An 18461-nucleotide genomic window follows, 5' to 3' on the forward strand; every position below is an offset into this window, starting at 1 on the left:
ATATTTGAAAACTAGAGTATATTTTATTTCTTCTTACCTGAACAAAAAAATGTGGAAAAAAATGATTCAGGTTTTGTTTTTGTGTTTGTTTTGTGTTTTGTTTTTTTTTCATGCTACATTTTTATAGTAATTGCCTGTATAATTAGACTTTTTTCCCCAGTATTTTAAGTATTTATATAAAGCTTCACATGTATTGTTCACAACAATTTTCTGTGGTTGAAGTTTTATTGCCATTTTTCAAATGTAAAATAAATGACCTGGAGAGTTTATGACCTATCTCGTTACACATCTGTGATACAAATGTAACTCAAAGTCTTCTGACTCCAATGTCATGTCTCCCTACCCTAGTATCTGTTTTCTTTTTAATGTCATGATAGTATAGCTAGTTGACAACGTGCTTCTTTTCTTTTCAGGATATGGCTTTAGTTGCCCCTGAAGCTCCTTCAGAACAAGCCAGAAGAGTTTTTCAAACCTACGACCCAGAAGGTAAAAGATTTTATTAACATCATCTCTGTGTTTTATGTCTTCATATGTTTGAAATACATTGATACCTACCTGATTTTATTCAAAAGATACATTGGGTTATTTAATGAAACGTAAGTTGTGTTTCTTGAACATTTTAAAAGGAAAATAGTGAAAATGTGAACAAATGAAATAGCACACAAGTCCTTGTTGAGTTGGGTTTCTTGGAGTACTGAAGGTATAGTTGACCTCTGATTGATCTTGACCCCAAACAGGGAAAAATACCACCTTTTGAACAAACTGTTTGAAAAGTAAGTCATTTTCTTCTTTACTTATCCAAACGAATATTAAATAAACAGATCTTCCAGGATATTTCTGTATAATTGACCTCCCAGGATAAAGAAGCAGAGGAAGATCATCTGAATCATTCACTTTGGAGCCTATGCTTAGCTATTCTACCTAACAAAGTATAGTTTTATATATCATTAAAATGTCTGCTGAGTCATTGTCACCGAGGTTGTTTTGATCACTTTTGTGTTTACATATTTAGGTAACAGTTACGACTTTATTATAGCTAACTCACTGACCTTTCAAGTATAACTTCAAAACTAAGTTGTCATACCTGAAAGTTCCCTTACAAAGTACCATGTAGAAATGGAAGTTGCTGGATCAGTGAAGTCCTTGTGGACACCTAAATGGATTCAGTTATCTTTATGAATATACTTTCTTCTATCTTGCAACATTTTACACTTAGTCATCTGCTCTTTTCCTCTCTGAAAATCCATGTCATGCAAATTCTAAGAATATACTCTTAGCACTTACTAGCAGATAACTTTAGGCTAGTTACTTTTAGGTCTGCTGTTTTCTTAGGTATCATTGTTAGAACGACAGTACCTAGTTCTTAGAGGCATTATGAATATTAAATGAATAATGTAGAAAGCACCTTGCCCAGTGGTACAAGCGATTGTCCAAGGTAATAGTCGTATTCTTAACCCAGTATAACTACGAACATTCCCAAAACCAAACACATGGCTTTCATGTAATCGTTAAGTGTAGTGTTGTGTTGTGTTTTACTAGTGAAGATTTGGGAACCACAGTTGAAACTGGGAATGAATGAGTTTCTTGAGAAAAGAAACATACAAGGAGAGGATCAGAAAATCTTAGGAGATAGTAACTATTAAAGAATAAAGGCATGAAAAAATGCCTTCAGAGCAGACATAGGAGCCCTAAACTTTAGAAGGCTGATGTTGTAAGACTAAAAAAATTTCATCAGTGCTGCAAAGATACTGAAGTTAAGGTTGTTAAAGTAGGAGACAGTTGTCAAAAGTAGTAGCTTTGTTTGCTTTCAGTAATCACTAATGAGGTAGCAGGCTTGTACTATTCTTTTACAATGTACCAAGGAAAATTAGAACTTCTCAGATTACCAATACTAAAACATAATCAGGGCAGTTATTTCAGAATTGAGTTGTGAGAGATGCATATGAAAATAAATTTGCTGTATTTCTACTAGACAAAGAAAATTATTAAATGGTTTTAATCTACAGAGTTATGTGTAACAACTTATCAGGACTATAAACTGAATTATTAAGCAAAATTTATTCAGATAGCTTAGAAACTATGCCTCTATATATGACTTAGGAAGAAGATAAAATCTACTTTTCATCTAAATTTCACACTGTTCATGGTTTAGCTATGTGATAGCTCTAAGAAGTAGAAGGATTAAAAGTAGATTAATTTTTCAGTTTTTATTCTTTTCAATCACTTACAGACTAATCGGCTAATTTAATTTTCTTTCTCCAAATGGTATGCTTTTGTTTCAAGATGTAAGCAAATCACGCTTTCTCAGAACACTTAGTATACAAAAAGTTCTTACAAGCATTTAGATATAGTTTCCATTTAGCAGAGACTGGTATAGGGACAGTTATCCTTTGTCACCCTCCTCAGAATGCTCGTAGAATAACTGACCTAGAAGGACACTGAAGGTACCCAGGAGTATTTTTATATCTTTATCTTACTTTTAGCTCCCACCCCTGGTTGCTAAACCCGGGTATCTGACTGGGTGGATTTGCAGTCACACTGTTAACACTGTGCTGTGGGTATATTCCTAATTAAATAGACATGTACAGGCGAATCACCATTTATAGCATTGCCTCTATGAGACCACATCTTCCATAACCTAAACAAGTGATTTAGTACTGATCATTTGGAACATAAACCTGGTATGTAAGTGGGGATCTGTCTAAGAATGATGTGTGGCATTTGCATGGAATGTTACAATTTCTACAGCACTTTACCTCCATGTCCTCATTAAAACCTTGCTTCTCCAGAGCCACATACCTAAATGTGAGAACCAAGACTAGATTTTAAGTGTTTCAGCAATCTTTCCCCTTCTCTCTACTACCAGTATCTTTCTGAAAGGCTAAAGTCATAAAGAGGTACTTTTTAACCTTTCTAAATTTAAGTTTACTTTGAACTGTTAATTTAATGGAGTAAGGATTTGATACTCTCATTTCTAGTTGAGCAATTTCTGCCCGTTTCAGAATCTTGAGGATCTTAGGAGCCCAATACTTATTTTGATATCAAGCATACTTATAAAACAAGGTCAAAAATATATTTTTTAACTGTTAGTTTCTCATTTAGAATACTAGCAAAATTGTACTTTCTGCGGGACCTTGCTGTATCTCCTCTAGATAATTGGCTCAGTTTAATCTCACATTCAGAAAGGGGAGACTAGCATACATACTCAGCTTAAAGAGAATCAGGTATTAGGCCTATTCAAAGTGTTCCACATGAGCTTCGGAGAAAGGCCACAGTGTTTATTTTTGTGGATCTTTTTTGTGGAAGAAAGTGTTTGGATATGTGCTTTGTATTCAGGTACATGTTTTATAGGAATTTTTGTAAAATGATAAGGATGAAGATACATTAATATGATCAAAGATACTGAACAAGAATTCTCTAGTGACTCTGGATACCATCTCTGTTACTCCTCACTAGCTGTGTGATGTTGGACAAGTTCCTAACTCAGTTTTTCATCTGTAAAATGGACTTAATAGCAACTACTTTATATGAATTAGTCAGTACTCAATACCTTAACCGTTGTGTTGTTTTTTAAAAATGTGTGGCACAGAGCTTATTCCATAATCTCCAAAGACATCAAGGTCTGCATAGGGAGTGTTTGAAGTGCTCATCACAGGTTTTCACATTATACATAATGGATTTTGTTTTCTTCTTTCTCCTTTATCCCCTCCCCCTTGTACAATTACATGTCAGGAAGCAAACCATTTCTTTTAAAATATCCCAGTCTTTAAGAATAATTGGACTATTGTAGATTGAGCTTAATATACACCACTCCCTAGACATCCTCCAGAATTGCCTTGTCTTTTCTGTTCCTTTTAAATAAATGCTCCTCCCTGTGCCCTTGCTGTGGCCTCCCTGCACTCCTGTCACTGTCATCACTGTTTCTGTCAGGCAGCCCCAGCTAACAGTTTTCTGTATACTGCCCCCATATTTTGTACCTTTTCCATCACATAATACAAATGAATTTGCAGTACGAGCTATAAACGAGCTACTTACTTCTGAGCTTGTATCATTAAAAGTAACAAATGTTATCGAGCAGCTATGAGTCAAGCACTGTGGTAGGCCCTGGGGATCTGGACTCCCTGCCCTCCAAAACTCATTGCCCACTGGGGAGCCAGGTGGGCCAGCCAGAAGTAATGCCAAAGAGGTCCGGAAAAGCTCAACTCTGGTGTCTGTGTGACTTGGCCTTGGGGAAGAGGTCACTTGCTTTTTCAATAAGAGTATTTATTAAATTGTAGATCTATATTAAGGTTTTAATGGTATATTGCTACATAAATATACAATGTTTAAAATAAAATCACTTAATATTTGACTACAATGACATTAAATTCTAATTTTTTTTTATTCCCAAGAAACCATAGTCTCCCTCTCCCACAGTATATGGAAAATGTTAGCCTCAAGTATGCTGGGCTTCACAGTTTCCTTATAAGTTGTTTGTTGCAAAACTCTTGAGAAACCTTTTTCCAGCTTCTCTGTTAATTTTGAGTATTTGATATTTGCCTTCTTCCTGCAGTGTCCAGTTTAGCTAGTATCTCTGTTAAAATTGAGACCTGCTGGTCTCTCCTGTTTCTTAATCTTTCAGAACAGAAATCCTGATTGTTTTATATTTCCTTTGAAAGCCCAACTCAGGTTTCCTCCCAGTTATGAAACAGTTGTCTTATCCAGTAAATGACACGCCTCACTTTCACTCTCCTTCATCAGCACTCTTTTGCATTGAGTTATTCCTCCCCACAATCTCTAAGGACTTGACACTTTTAGCAATCTGGATATTTAACTGGTAAAAATCTTAAAAAATTTTAAACCAACAGCTTTTTTCCTCCTTTCAGCCACAATCCGACAGTATTACAGTATGTATGTGCTAGCCATTGGCTGCTTTGCCCTCTTTTCATAGACCCCATTCTTTTGTTGATATCTGTGTAGTTAATTTACCAACGCATGCAAGTTCTATTTTTTTATTTTAGTTCTTCATAGATCTGCTTGACTAATCAAATGGTATTCTGAGATTTCCTTTGCTGTTGACTTTCAGGTCGTCTTTTCGTCTTTGTGCCTCTGTTTCCTTATTCTCTAGGGAGTCAGTTGACGAAATGTCAGATGACCTACGTTTCATCTGTTTTTACACTTAACGATTCTGGTCTTTTTCTAAAGAATTTTTTTGTAGGTATGATTAACATATCAAAGTAAGTTTTCTACAAAGGAGAATAATTTTGAAATCTCTAATCTTGACTATATTAAAAGTCTTTGAATTATTGAGAAAATTCTATTACATCTTTAGTTTTAAAATTAGTATTTTAAGCATGTTGTTAAGAAGGTCACATTGTTGTTTTTGTTGTCATTTGCCAATTAACTTTTTCTTGGGGTGGGAGCTGAGTTGCAGGTTATAGTTTCTGCCGAAAGGCTGACAGCTGTGACAAAGTACATGCTGTTAGTGCTCCTGAAGAACGTTGTACAAATTGAACACCCCAACCCAAAAGTTTGATCCTCCAAAATTTTGAGTGCCTATATGACCCTGTGGAGCATTTCAGATTTTGGACCAGATTGGGGATGTTCAACCATTATGTATATGCAAATATTCGAAAACCAGAAGAAATCTGAAATCTAAAACACTTCTAGAACCAAGCATTTTGGATGAGGGAGACTCCACCTGTACTACCAAATGGATATAGCCTATAAACACAGAAACCTAATTGTTCCTGTCTGCTGGTGGCCACATAAAGCCTGTTTCACATTTGGAGATGCTGAGCCTTTTTAGCTGTGACCTAACTTAAGCAAAATCGTGATCAGACTCATCAAAGCTAAGCCCACAGAGCTTGAATGTTTTTACAAGTGCCTTCAACCAAGGTCTTCTTTATTCTCAATACCTCAAATTACTGGTAACTTAAACTGGAATTACTCTAACCCTTCACTTAAAAAATTGCACATTTTTAATTATCCTAGATGACTCATAACCTTTTAGTCAAGGCCAATCTGTCTTCAAATGGATAAACAGCTCCTTATGAGGTTTAAGAATAGAAAAGACCAGTCTACAATCATAACTTCATTCCTTTCTGATAGTGATTGTGTACAATTCCACATCCTGAAAGAGCAACTGCACACTTTATTCTGTAGTTTGATTGTAGGAGCAGGGCTTTTGGACATCTTGTTCTCCATGGCAAGATTTTTTTTTAATCATCTAATCCCTGAAGGACATTGGAAGCTGATTTAAAGCTGAGAGTCTTCAGGCATGAGTACATGGATAGGGGAAATTGGGCACTGTACATTTAAGGAATAAACAAGTTACTTGTTTAAAACCACTCTCATTTCAAACTACCCCACAAGGACTTTGTGTGTGTCATGGTCTGTTGCATCATCAGTTTGGGCCATGTTCCATAAAGTAGTCATCATCAGCATTAGTTTGACTCTTCATTTCAGGATTTTTTGGTGTTTTTTTTTTTTTTAAAAAAAACCTACAGCTTTTATTTAAATCACCAAGTCTGTTTTAGAATATCTTTGCTGTTAATCTGTCAGTTGTCTAAATATCAGTGGATCGCTAACATTCCTTCAGGAAACTAAATAACATTGTGACAAAGGGAATTTGTTGGTAAAGAATTCTTTTAAATGAACTTTTAAATGGGAATGTAAAGGTTTACTTTGTTTATTGAAAGATTAAGTAGAAAAATATTTTCCCCGCTTAACGCTGTAACACTGTTTATAACACTGTTTAAAGGTCAAATAATTTGACTTTAAACTTTCTCGGGGTTCTCAAGTTATAAAATTTTTTTATTTGAAACTAACCTAGAAAATAAATATTTGCCGATGTTTCCTGGAAAACTAATAGAAGAGAATCTCTAATAACAATAGGTATGATGCCTAAAATAAGCAACATACTATTCCTTAACTCTTTGTATTTTTTATGCGATTTTTTTCCTGGAATCTGATCAGCAGTAACAGCATTTCTTGAAGTAAATTCTTATTTCAAGTTGTTTCTGATTTTTTTCCCCCCAGATAATGGATTCATACCCGATTCACTTCTGGAAGATGTGATGAAAGCATTGGACCTTGTTTCAGATCCTGAATAGTAAGCTAAACAGGAAGTGTTATTTAGCCAACTCAAAAAGATTCATTTAAGTTTAAGACATATTGTACATTTTTACCTTTTTAAAAATCTATATCTGCATATACGAAGCATAGCAATCCATGTAAAGCACAGATTTAGAAAGAAATCGAACTAATCCAATGTTATAGCAGACTTGACATACTTAAATTGAATTTCCATTCCCACCCAGCAGTTATTGTCCTGCTTTTTAAAAAATGCTAAAAGTGTCTTTCTATAAACTTTAAAAAGTTTTTTCTCTGCAAAGACTTCCCCATGTCTTAAAATTCTATGTGACTTTAGTATCTTCAGTAATGACGGTTCTATGTAGATAGTGCTAGTTGCCCTGCTTAAATAACCACCAGGCCTCTGACTTTCCCTCTTAAATAAAGATGATCAAAGATATCTAACATTTCTAAATGATTAACTGACCTGAAACTTGTGGGAGTGGCTGCAATATATTATAGCATATCAGTATTTCTTAGGATCCTGTCATTGTCTTCATTCTCACTGTTATGTTTTATACATTGTTACATCTACAACTTCCTCTGTAGATTAAGATCTTTAGTTATTATCCATGAAAAAATAACTCTTGTTAAGTGGATATATGTATTGATCAAATATGGGAATAAAAGTTAAGATAGGATCTGTACTCCTTTTTTCAGCATAGTTTTTCCTTCTGTAAGTTTTTCTAAGAATGAGAAAACGTGAGCTTATCGAACATAATGAAAGGGTTCAGCAAAAGCAACAGGAAATATTGGTAGACACCATTTTTACAATTTGATCCTGTTCTGTTTTTAGATGAGTTCAGTCATGCTTTCTTTGAAAGTATGCAATACATATAAACATTTATAAACCAACCACATCTGAATTAATCTGTCTCAATCTTACTAGAGCTGTGATTTCATCCATTCTCAATAGAAATATTAACAAATGAATATTAATAATTGTTTTCAATTTAAAGAGAAATTCAGAGTGTTGACCTAGTCCAACAAATGGTATGATACTAATTACTACACTTCTTCTAACTTTATTTCCAAGTAGAGACCATCTTGTTTACACTGCTCTAATTTGCAAAAGAGAATTAAGTAATTTTTGCTACTGACCAGACTAAGGAAGAAAAAGAATAAAAAGTTGTGGTTTTTTTTTTTCCAAATTCTTATGTAGCTATATGTCATCTACCTAATTTTCCTTGTTTTATCAGATAGAAAACGTACCTTGAATCATAAAGTTAGTACATTTGATTCAGGTTGTTTTTCTTGAAGTAGCTGAAAGATTGGACTGAAGTATTCATTCTACTTTGGCCTAGTTACAGTTATAATACAGGATGGCCCATAAAATAACTGGGCCATCCTGAGGATTAAATGAATTAAATGTAATATGACCCTGCCTTCATTTGCTTCATCATAACCTCCTGGCCTTACTCAGACTCATTAAAATGCCATATCCTTTGTACAGTATGCTATACAAGAATGATAGCCACGGGCCCACAAAAGCATCTCATAAGGCCAATACTACATGTCAGGTAGCAGGACTGTGAGGCAGCCTGACCCAGGTGTTTCCCAGAGAGACGGCTATGTCAGCACAGATGCAGCTTTCATAAACCTTAAAAATAGTTGACCCTCACAAGAATAGCTTCAGCTCCTTTTGTGAAAGGCACACCTGGTAACTGACCCAGACCGAAGCAGCAAACTCAAAGGAGAGAAGTTGCCCCTGAGGAAGGTGGTTGACTAGAATCACCTGAAATGTCTAAACATAACACTTTACATGTTGTGTAGTAACGTAGATTTAACTCGTCCTTTATAGTTTGAGATAGCATGGAAAATAAAACTTTTCTGAAAACTATTTCCGTTTTTAAACCAATTAAACTGCAGTCTGCTTTTTTCTGCCTTCTAGTCACACATAACACCACCTGTCACCAGTCTTGGTACACCTACATCGTAAGGGCTGGTATGCAGTTTAGGCTGCTGCCGGACCAATACAGTATATATCACTCACTGTCATTCATGACACATTAGCTCTTTGAGAATTAATGTAGCTCTTTAACCTTCAAATTACATTGTCTATGAATTTTAAGCTTCTATTAGTTCTTAAAAGTAAGCTTTTTAAGAGATGTTTTCTATTATCTGATGTTCCACTGCCTTTTGACCGTGTTTCTTTTTCTGCTTGGGCTTAAAATAAACATTTTGTTAGTTAAATGCCTTATTTGATTGTTAAATTCAGGCATACCTATGAAGCAAAGAGAATTTGCCTTTGGGAAGTTACAAGCTTGAGTTTATAAGCCTTCGTTTTTAAATTACTTTACCTAATAAGGAACAATATTCCAAAGTTGTCACAATTTAAATTTTAAATAGTAACAGATTACTCTAGTTTAAAAATAACCAAGTTTTGGCAAATTAGATGTCATTCCTGTGTATTTGTCATTAAGGTTCTAAAAAGAACAGCTCTTAGTATTTTTGGCAGTTGAATGTGTTGTAGTACCAGTAATTTAATCATGAAAGAAAAGCAGCTTTTTTTTCCTCTGGTATCCACTGTTTTTCTTTTTTCTCCCCATAGTATAAATCTCATGAAGAATAAATTAGATCCAGAAGGATTAGGAATCATATTATTGGGCCCATTTCTTCAAGAATTTTTTCCTGATCAGGTAACATAGTTGAGGAAATATATTTACTGTTACTCTGTGGGGATGATTACCTGTGATTGTTTGCAGCATTTTCTCTTTCTGTACAATGTCCTAATGCGCAGATATGAGACGGAGAAAGCACTGTTACATGGAAACCTTCCCAGACAGAGGGAATGTGTGTTCGAATACAGTAACGCAGTGCCTTGATGGGTAGGGTAGCAGAAGATGATGCAGACACCAGTCTATACACGTAACGATATGGAGAGAACAGTTCAGAAGTTTGTGGAGTAAAAAGAGAAAGATTATCTTTCTCCACTCCCACCCCCAATTTTCTTCTCTTGGGAAACTGTTAAATACTGTGAGAGAAGGTCAAGGTGGCTGTGGGTAGTAGAAGCCCCTACCTAATGAAGCTAAGCTCCAGGAGAATTTCAGTTGCGTGGAAGAAAACCTAAGTGGGTCTGTGCTGTTTCCCATTGGAACATATCTTCCACTGGGCTTCGATAGGAGTTCAGTTACCTGGAATAGCAGAGGCATCTGTGCCAACGTTAATGTTTTTGGGTTATATCTGTATCACTGGCAAGCCAGTTCTATATCCAACACCTGTCTTTGTTCTCTAAGTGAAGCATTTTACCACTAAATCAAATTACTTAAGTAGATAATATACATCATGGTCATTTGATCAGATATCAGTGTAGTCTGCACTAAAGTTCATTGTTGGAACAGACATTCCAATTTCTATTTTACCGCTATTATTAGAGAGATTGACAAATAGAAATAATTTAAAAGCTAGAGGGAAAATTACTAAAATTCAAGATGTAATTGTTAAGAAAGATTGTTAAATTCTAGATAAAATTGTTAAAGAGGTAAGATTCAAAAAGTAACTGAGGATATCACAATGTAGACTACTGGACTTTTTAAAACTTTGGCAAAGACTTCATGAAAAATTAGATTGTATTTTCCGACATTAGACCCTTCAGTGTGATATCCTCTTTGTTGACATTCTGACTACTAGATTTTTTTTTTATTGGAATCTGATGTTCTAGATATCTGGATAAATAATAAATTATAGCATTTTAAACTTTGATACAGTATTAATTTTAATTATATTTCAAGGCTATGGGAACATTTGATAGAAATATTCTTAGTTATAAATACAGTAAAAATACAATATTCCTGTTTTTTATTTAATTTGGGGAAGATTTTGAAGTGAAAAATGTAAAGTGAGACAGTTGTAGTAATTTTTTAGGTAATAAGAGGGTTCCAGTCCCTTCTCCTTCGCCTGTAACAGACATTTCCATTTGGTTGTACTGTTTGTTCCCTCTGTGTTCCTCTCTCACTGTTTGCTTGTTGCCTGCTATTCTGAAGACACTGTCCACCTGAGCCTGGTTTGTCTCATTGCCTCTGTATAGTTCATGCTGTTTCCCTCCCCAGAGCATGTGATCCTGCTCCTGATTACCTTTAGCGCAGTGAGTTCTCAGTGTGACCTCCAAGAGCTTGTTAGAAATGCAGATTCTCAGGTTTCTCCATGAAGCAGAGACTTTAAGGGTGGGTGCAGCAGTGTGGTCTAACAAGCCCTGCAGGTGATCTGGAGGCCCAAGTTACAGAACAGCTGCTTTAGAGGAAGACCTGTCACAGTACCACCTATTCCCATCCTGTAGCAGCTCAGACGCCCTCTGTGTCATAGATCTTTTCCGATCATGCCCTACATACCACTGATGTCCCCTTTCTCCTGTAGCCACAAAATGCATAGTGACTCAGCACTCCTTTTGGCAATTAATCACATACTGTCTTGTCCCTAACAGATGAATATAGTGATCATTCAGTAAACTGTTTATTTATTTAAGATGGAGTCTCGCTCCGTCAAGCGGGCTGGAGTGCAGTGGCACGATGTCAGCTCACTGCAGCCTCCGCCTCCCTGGTCCAAGCAATTCTCCTGCCTCAGCCTCCTGCGTAGGTGGGACTACAGATGGTGGCCTGCCACCATGCCTGGCTAATTTTTGTATCTTTAGTAGAGATGAAGTTTCACCTTGTTGGTCAGGCTGGTCTCAAACTCCTGACCTCAGGTGTTCCACCCACCCTGGCCTTCCAAAGTGCTGGGATTACAGGCATGAGCCACTGCACCTGGCCCAGTAAACATTTATTTAATCAACCACAAATAAATGAAGTTGTGAAACTGGAGTGACAAGGACAGCCAGGAAAATATTTAACTTCAGTAATCTTTACAATGCTGCAAGTAGGTCCTACAGAAGAACATTTCTTTGCTATGAGGTAGAGGCTGACGCAAGAGGAAAAAAATTGGAATATTTATAAGCTTTTCAAGGTCATTCGTTTAAATAAGAATAGCAGTAGCAGCTCCCATTTCCCAAGCACATACTCTCCATCAGGCACTGTGTGCCTTCTAAACTCCATACTATTATTTTCCCCATTTTGACAATGAGGAAATTGAGCATTAGAGAACTTAAGACAATTGTTGAAGGTCTTACACTAGGTATTTTAGTAGCTGATTCAGGAATCTGAATCATAGTCTGTCGAACCACAGAGTCTACGCACTTTGCCACTGGGCTACACTACCTTTTGTTGGTATTTCTGTATTTTATGCCAGTTAATTACTGGAAATAGGGAATATAAATTGTATTCGATTACAGGAAAATGGTTATTTTTTAAGTTTAAATAATTTAACTCTGATAGTCAAGAGTCAAATTATGTAACTAATTGCATTGACTCATGTAATTAAGGAAAGGATCAAATTGATTTTTCTATTTTCTGTAAGTCATTTTGAGTGGGATACAAAAAAAATTTAAGAGTTTAGGCTCTGGTTGGGAATGTAAGACATAAAAAGTTAAACAGTCTTTCAAAATAACAATAGACGAGATGATACAAGGTAGTACTATATGATTCATTCTCAAATTATTTAGACAATTGTTATGATAAAGGTTAAGTTCCAGTGTAGTAAAAAACCAACTAGTGTGTTCAGGAAAAACTTCACAGAAAAAGTAAGATTTAAACCAGGTCTGGAAAAAGGAAGGAGAGGAGGGCATTTTAGAAAAGAGTAAAAAAAAATTCATGAATGTGCAAAAGGCCAACAAAAGATCTTTTCATAGGGAAATGAGTCATGCTTGTCCAAAACAGAATTCAGAAAGGTGAGTAATTGGAGATAAGACTAAAAAGGTGGATAAAGCCCTGTACGATTTTAAGACTCATGATTGCAGGTCACAGAACCCCAGCCTAAATTGGCATAAGTGAGGGGGAAAATACACGAAGGGAAAGGAGTAGCTCAGGTGAATTGAAGAAGCACTGGGAAGGTGCTCCTGGAGTCCTTGAACAGCACTGGGAGCGTCTCCACCTCCCATCCCCTCTTCTAAAGTGGCTACATTCTCACAGCCTAGCTTTCTGTAGGAGCTGAAGCTCCAGTGGCCAGCAGCTGTCTTCCCTTAATTCCAGTTGGAAAAATTCTAAGGAGGGCCACATGCCTGCTTGTATCCATTGGATATGGCCAGGAAGCCAAGGGGGATCTATCCAGCAGAGGCCCTGAGGAGAATCCCTGGGAGCCAGGCCCATAATGGCCTTGAACACCAAGTTAGGAGGGTTGAACATGGTCTTTAGCTAATTGAAAAGCAAGGTTAAGATAGTGGGAATAACATGACCCATTTTTCTACAAGCTTACTCTGTTAGTGATATATAGAATGTCCTTTATTGAATATTACTGAAGTTGCCTTAAGCATTAAAGTATGCTTTCATTTCTCACAGTGCTCTTTTCACTAATTAATGGTTGACAATATTCAAATATTGGATATTTTTTGGAAAAGAAACCACTAATTCAATATTGTGGGCCAAATTTGAAGTATTGGTACATACTGGAAGTGTATTTAGTCTGAGTAAAAGTGATGCTACTGCTTTTCTCAATTCATTGAGAGGAACAAATTATTTACATAGAAAGAGAAATTTTAGGAAATATTTTTGTTTCAGAAGCTTGTCTTTTGAAAAACAGTTATAGTGATACATGCATAATTAAAAACATTAAGTTAGTGTGGAAGAGCTTATAATGGAAATCAACCTTCCCTCCTTTCCAGCATCATCTTCAGAGGCAACACTTTCAGCTTCAGGGCTTTCTGGTAGTTATAACTCCATAAACCTAAGTTCCTTCTTTTGTCAAATGAGTCCCCAATCAAAGGACAAGGATTTGAGAAACATGTGTTTTACTTTCAGTTGATTAGAAATTGCCTGATATAAATATAATTTAAAGTTTTAATAGTCCTTTATTTATAATAGGGCTCCAGTGGTCCAGAGTCTTTTACTGTCTACCACTACAATGGATTGAAGCAGTCAAATTATAATGAAAAGGTATGATAATTCACGTAGTCGTCGGTCTTCAACTGGGTTGATGAAATAAGTATGTGAGTATATAACAACATTTGATTCCCATACAATTGCTACCTGAGATTATTCCAAGAGTCTCTTTACTATGATGACACATTTTAGAATTGGTCATCTTTCGATTTGACCAGTAGATGTTAGTCTACATTGGAGATTGACATTGGACTTCAGAGCAGTAGCTTCACCGTGACTAAATACACCCCCATACAGATCGTTACCCTTTGGCAATGGAGCATGTTTCTAAATCAACATTGTAGTTAGTCCAGTGAAAGTTGTTACTGATCCATTTAAAGGAAGAAAGAGGTAACAGTGAGATTTTTTGTTGGAAAAAAATATTTTTAAATAAACAGCCTTCGTAGCCAGCATTTATTGAGCATTTACCCAAAATTGTGTTAAGTATTTTGCTTAAGTTTCACACCACCACACCACCTTATGAAGTAAGTGTTGTCTGTATATCCCCATTTCACAGGTCAAGCAGCCAGGAAATGACAGAGCTGGGAGTGAAACTTAGTCCAACTCAGAGCCCCTGCTCCTACTCATGATGCTTCGCAGCTTTCCTTTGCTAACCGCTGACAAAGCACATAGGTGATTCACTGCCAGCTGTACTCAACCTGGCTTAACGCTAGAGTTCGGTTGCATCAATTTCCCCTTTTTGAGTGTCTATTATCTTTGCATTTATTCAAGTATCAGTTACAGTAGATACTAATTATAGTATATATATTAGTTACACCCAATTTTAAAGGAATAAGGTCTAACATTCCTTTTTAATTTGATCTGCCCATGCTGACTTCATGTATCTAAATTGTGGAAGGTTACAGAAAACAGTGTAAATTAAGTACATAATTTTAATTAGACCAAATCTAAAAGACTAAAATTTACTGTTATCTTTATAACAAAATATAAATTAGATAATTTTATCAGGTCCAGAGAGAGAGAGAGAGAGAGATAGATATGCAAAGAATGTACATTGTCAAGAAAATTTGGATGCTGTTTTCTAATGTGCGAATGAGTGCTTCATCTAGAGTTTGATGTTTGCACAGCTTTGTAATAGGAGGTACATTATAATCACTAATTGTTCACCTATACAATCCCTGCCAGATGTATCTCAAATATTATCCATATTTTACAGATGAGGCATCTGAGACAGGGAGATTAAGTGACTCACCCAGAGTCACACAGCATGTCATTGGCAGAGCAGGGATTGGAACTGAGTTCCTGATTCCCAATCCTGTCCTTGGTCTGCTTGGCCACTCTACCTGTATATAGTGTAAGTTTTCAAATCATGCTTGGGACAAGCTTCTGACACACTAACAAAAAGATGAGAAAACAAATAGGATGAACTGTTAGAATGACGGTAATATACAACAGCTATAAAGCAAAGTATGGAAGTCATTAAGTCACAGAAGTATGTTTTGAAGTTATTCAAGAGCTAAAATTAAAGCTGCATAGCAAGGTCCTATTTAAAAAGGTAACAGACAAAAGGAGAATGCTGGCAAAGTGAGATGGAGTCTGAGCCACCAGGCATCCGAGCCTGATTGAGGCCATGGAGGTGGGTCATGGTGCCTTGCCCAAGCACTTCTGCTCTAATGAAATGAGCACATGAAGTTCTTTGTGAAAAACAGAGCCGGTTGTATTTAACTTAATAACTTGAATTATATTGGTGTGTAACTTTTCAGAAAAGGCCGTTTTGCTTTGGGGACTGAAAAGCCAGAGTTGTAGTTTCAATGTCAATTTATTTCATCAACACTAGAAACTAATATATTAAATAAAGATGCCAGAAAAATGTATTTCACATTACAATATATCTTTAGCGCTTTCTTAGGAATGAGTAGATTCATGACACAAGATTATCTGATCTAGTATATATTCTGTTCCTACATTTAATGTGTTTTAGAGGCAACTACCATTTAAGGATAATAAAGTTGTTTCTTTTGGCTTCTTAGTTAAATAGCTTATGGCTTTCATTTTGGAAGAACATAATTACACTGTGTATCAGCCAGTGAATGTGTAAAAATAAGTTTACATACTTGGGAAGAAGACTGTCTATGTCTGTTTCTTTTAAATTACACAGCATCAGAATTTGTCTTGGTGCAAAAAGAAATTAAACACCGAGGAGTGCATTAATGTCCACAGTGAGCCCTTGGTAATGACTTAGGGTTTTTGTTGATTATGTTATGTCCAAAATACTTTTTAAATATGTTTCATTGTAAATGAATACTAAAATTATTCTTGGTATTCACCTGCCAGTCAGTATGTATTTATGTGATCATTGCCACTGCATATACAGTATCTGGTTAGTTTGATCTTCAACCTCTATTTTACTTTTCTTTCTGTCCTGACATCTTTTTTAATTTTTTCTCCATGATTTTTCATGCTGTACAGAATGCACTCATGGAATTGCATTTCAGGAATATTTAATACCATAATAGCAAATTTTGTTGACATTCAAATTGTTTTCAGCTCTAGAAATTCAATACTTAAATTTAGAAGGAGAAACATGTTCCTCAGAACTTAATAGCTATATTCCTTTTATAGCTCTCCATTTCATGAGGCAGTATGAGCATCTGAGAACCTCAGTATAAAAGCAGTAGGACCTGTATAAATTATATGTAAATATGATAATTAAACATTTCTTTCCGATGGTATAGGTCCATTGAAGAATGTTTTTTTCTTAGAAACAGTCTGTGTTTTATGATTCACACGATCTTGAATTTTTAAAAATCACCTGGCCAGCTAGCAATTAAATATCATTTACAAATTTACTTTGACACAAATCAGTAAGCAGATATTCCTGCTCATTTCTAACAAAATAAAATTACTTGTAAAGTTTCATCTGCAACAATATGTAATACCTTATTTGCTAGTCTCTAAAAATTGTTTTCATTCCACGTAAGAATTTGCTAAGACTGTTGATTGACCTTGGTGGCTTTATTTTATTCAACAGGTCATGTATGTAGAAGGGACTGCAGTTGTAATGGGTTTTGAAGATCCCATGCTACAGACAGACGACACTCCTATTAAACGCTGTCTCCAAACCAAATGGCCGTACATTGAGTTACTCTGGACCACAGATCGCTCTCCTTCACTAAATTAATTTGCCTACATATTTATAAGGAGGATCTTAATAACAGATGTTGAAAGAGGGGGTCAAGACTGGCAATTGGATGGATTAAGCTAAACACTGGTATCATTGATTAACTGTAAATAACAATTAAAAACACATTTTCAGTGTTTATGATATGTTTAAATTATTTGTCCTAAAGCTTTATGTTAAAGATTAGCCTATTTTAACCCTTTGTGTGAAATTTACTAGCAAAATTAAGCTTTAATCAAAGTTCATCACTTTTGCATTCAGATATTTGGTCATTTACTTACCAGATTACAAACGCAATACTATAGCATTTGTATACTGAGTATCAGAGTTACTATTTATAAACTTCTGCTTTTGGGTTTTATTTCATTGAGGCACATTTTATTATTGTTTGAAGGATTCCAGCTTGTCATATATCAGCCTCTACACTGAAATGCAGAAGAGTTCATTTTTCTAAGATCTGTTTTTCATTAGAAATATTGACAAATAACAAATTGTCAGTTTGGATCCTTTGACAATTGACTTAACTCTGGCATGTTCACAAAAAGTAGAAACTCTCAGAGACCATTACCATTTATTCACAGATGTATAGGGGGATGTATTCTAAAAACTGATAGAATCTGATAGTCAACACTGTTAACTTTTACTGTATAATTGCCAAATACACTTTTCCAAATTCATCCCAACAGCCCTGTAAGCCAGCTTTCGTCTATATTTATAAACACGATAAATGCATGAGAACATCTATTATTACGTTAGTATATTGTGTTATTTATTATGATCCTAGTTGATGGCCTAAATAAACACCTTTTTCTTTAACTGTACCCTTGCATTTTTTACCTTTGTGGCTCACAATAAACAAGTACGTACTTCTAAATGTTTCTACCCAGCAACCTTGAGAGCACAGAGTACTACAAATGGCTAATGAAGTCATACAGGACCTCGAATAAGAGACCAGGCCTTATGCTAACCTAAGAGCTTTGCTAACTCAGCCAGCCAGAAGCACGAGAACCCACATGGCAGCTGTCTAGACCAGTGAGCAAAGATGCAGAGATTTGCTGTATTCCAATAGGTTTATGGCCCAGCAATTTGAAATCACAATAGCCATTAATACTTTTTTTCCTCCACTTGTAAAGCAGATAATTATATGTAGTATCCTCTTACACATTTCAGAACTGAACGTCACCTTCAATAGTATAGTTCCTGTGTGAATTTCTGTTTGGGTTTTGTTTTCTTTCATACACAATTACAATATAATTAAGCGT

General features: G+C 35.6%; 1 protein-coding gene across 1 annotated transcript in view; it reads left to right on the plus strand.

Annotated features, from left to right (window-relative positions):
* The window catches only part of FAM188A (family with sequence similarity 188, member A), an 87985-nt gene extending 69970 nt beyond the window's left edge, over positions 1-18015 (plus strand). Inside the window, exons 11-15 of the mRNA XM_011968108.1 lie at positions 414-486; positions 7021-7093; positions 9665-9752; positions 14001-14072; positions 17050-18015. Coding sequence (XP_011823498.1) covers positions 414-486; positions 7021-7093; positions 9665-9752; positions 14001-14072; positions 17050-17199 — 456 coding nt within the window. The 3' untranslated portion in view covers positions 17200-18015. The remainder of the gene's footprint in view (positions 1-413; positions 487-7020; positions 7094-9664; positions 9753-14000; positions 14073-17049) is intronic.
* The last annotated feature ends 446 nt before the right edge of the window (positions 18016-18461 follow it).

This window comes from Mandrillus leucophaeus, unplaced genomic scaffold, assembly GCF_000951045.1.
Source record: "Mandrillus leucophaeus isolate KB7577 unplaced genomic scaffold, Mleu.le_1.0 Scaffold83, whole genome shotgun sequence".
Taxonomy (NCBI): Eukaryota; Metazoa; Chordata; class Mammalia; order Primates; family Cercopithecidae; genus Mandrillus; species Mandrillus leucophaeus.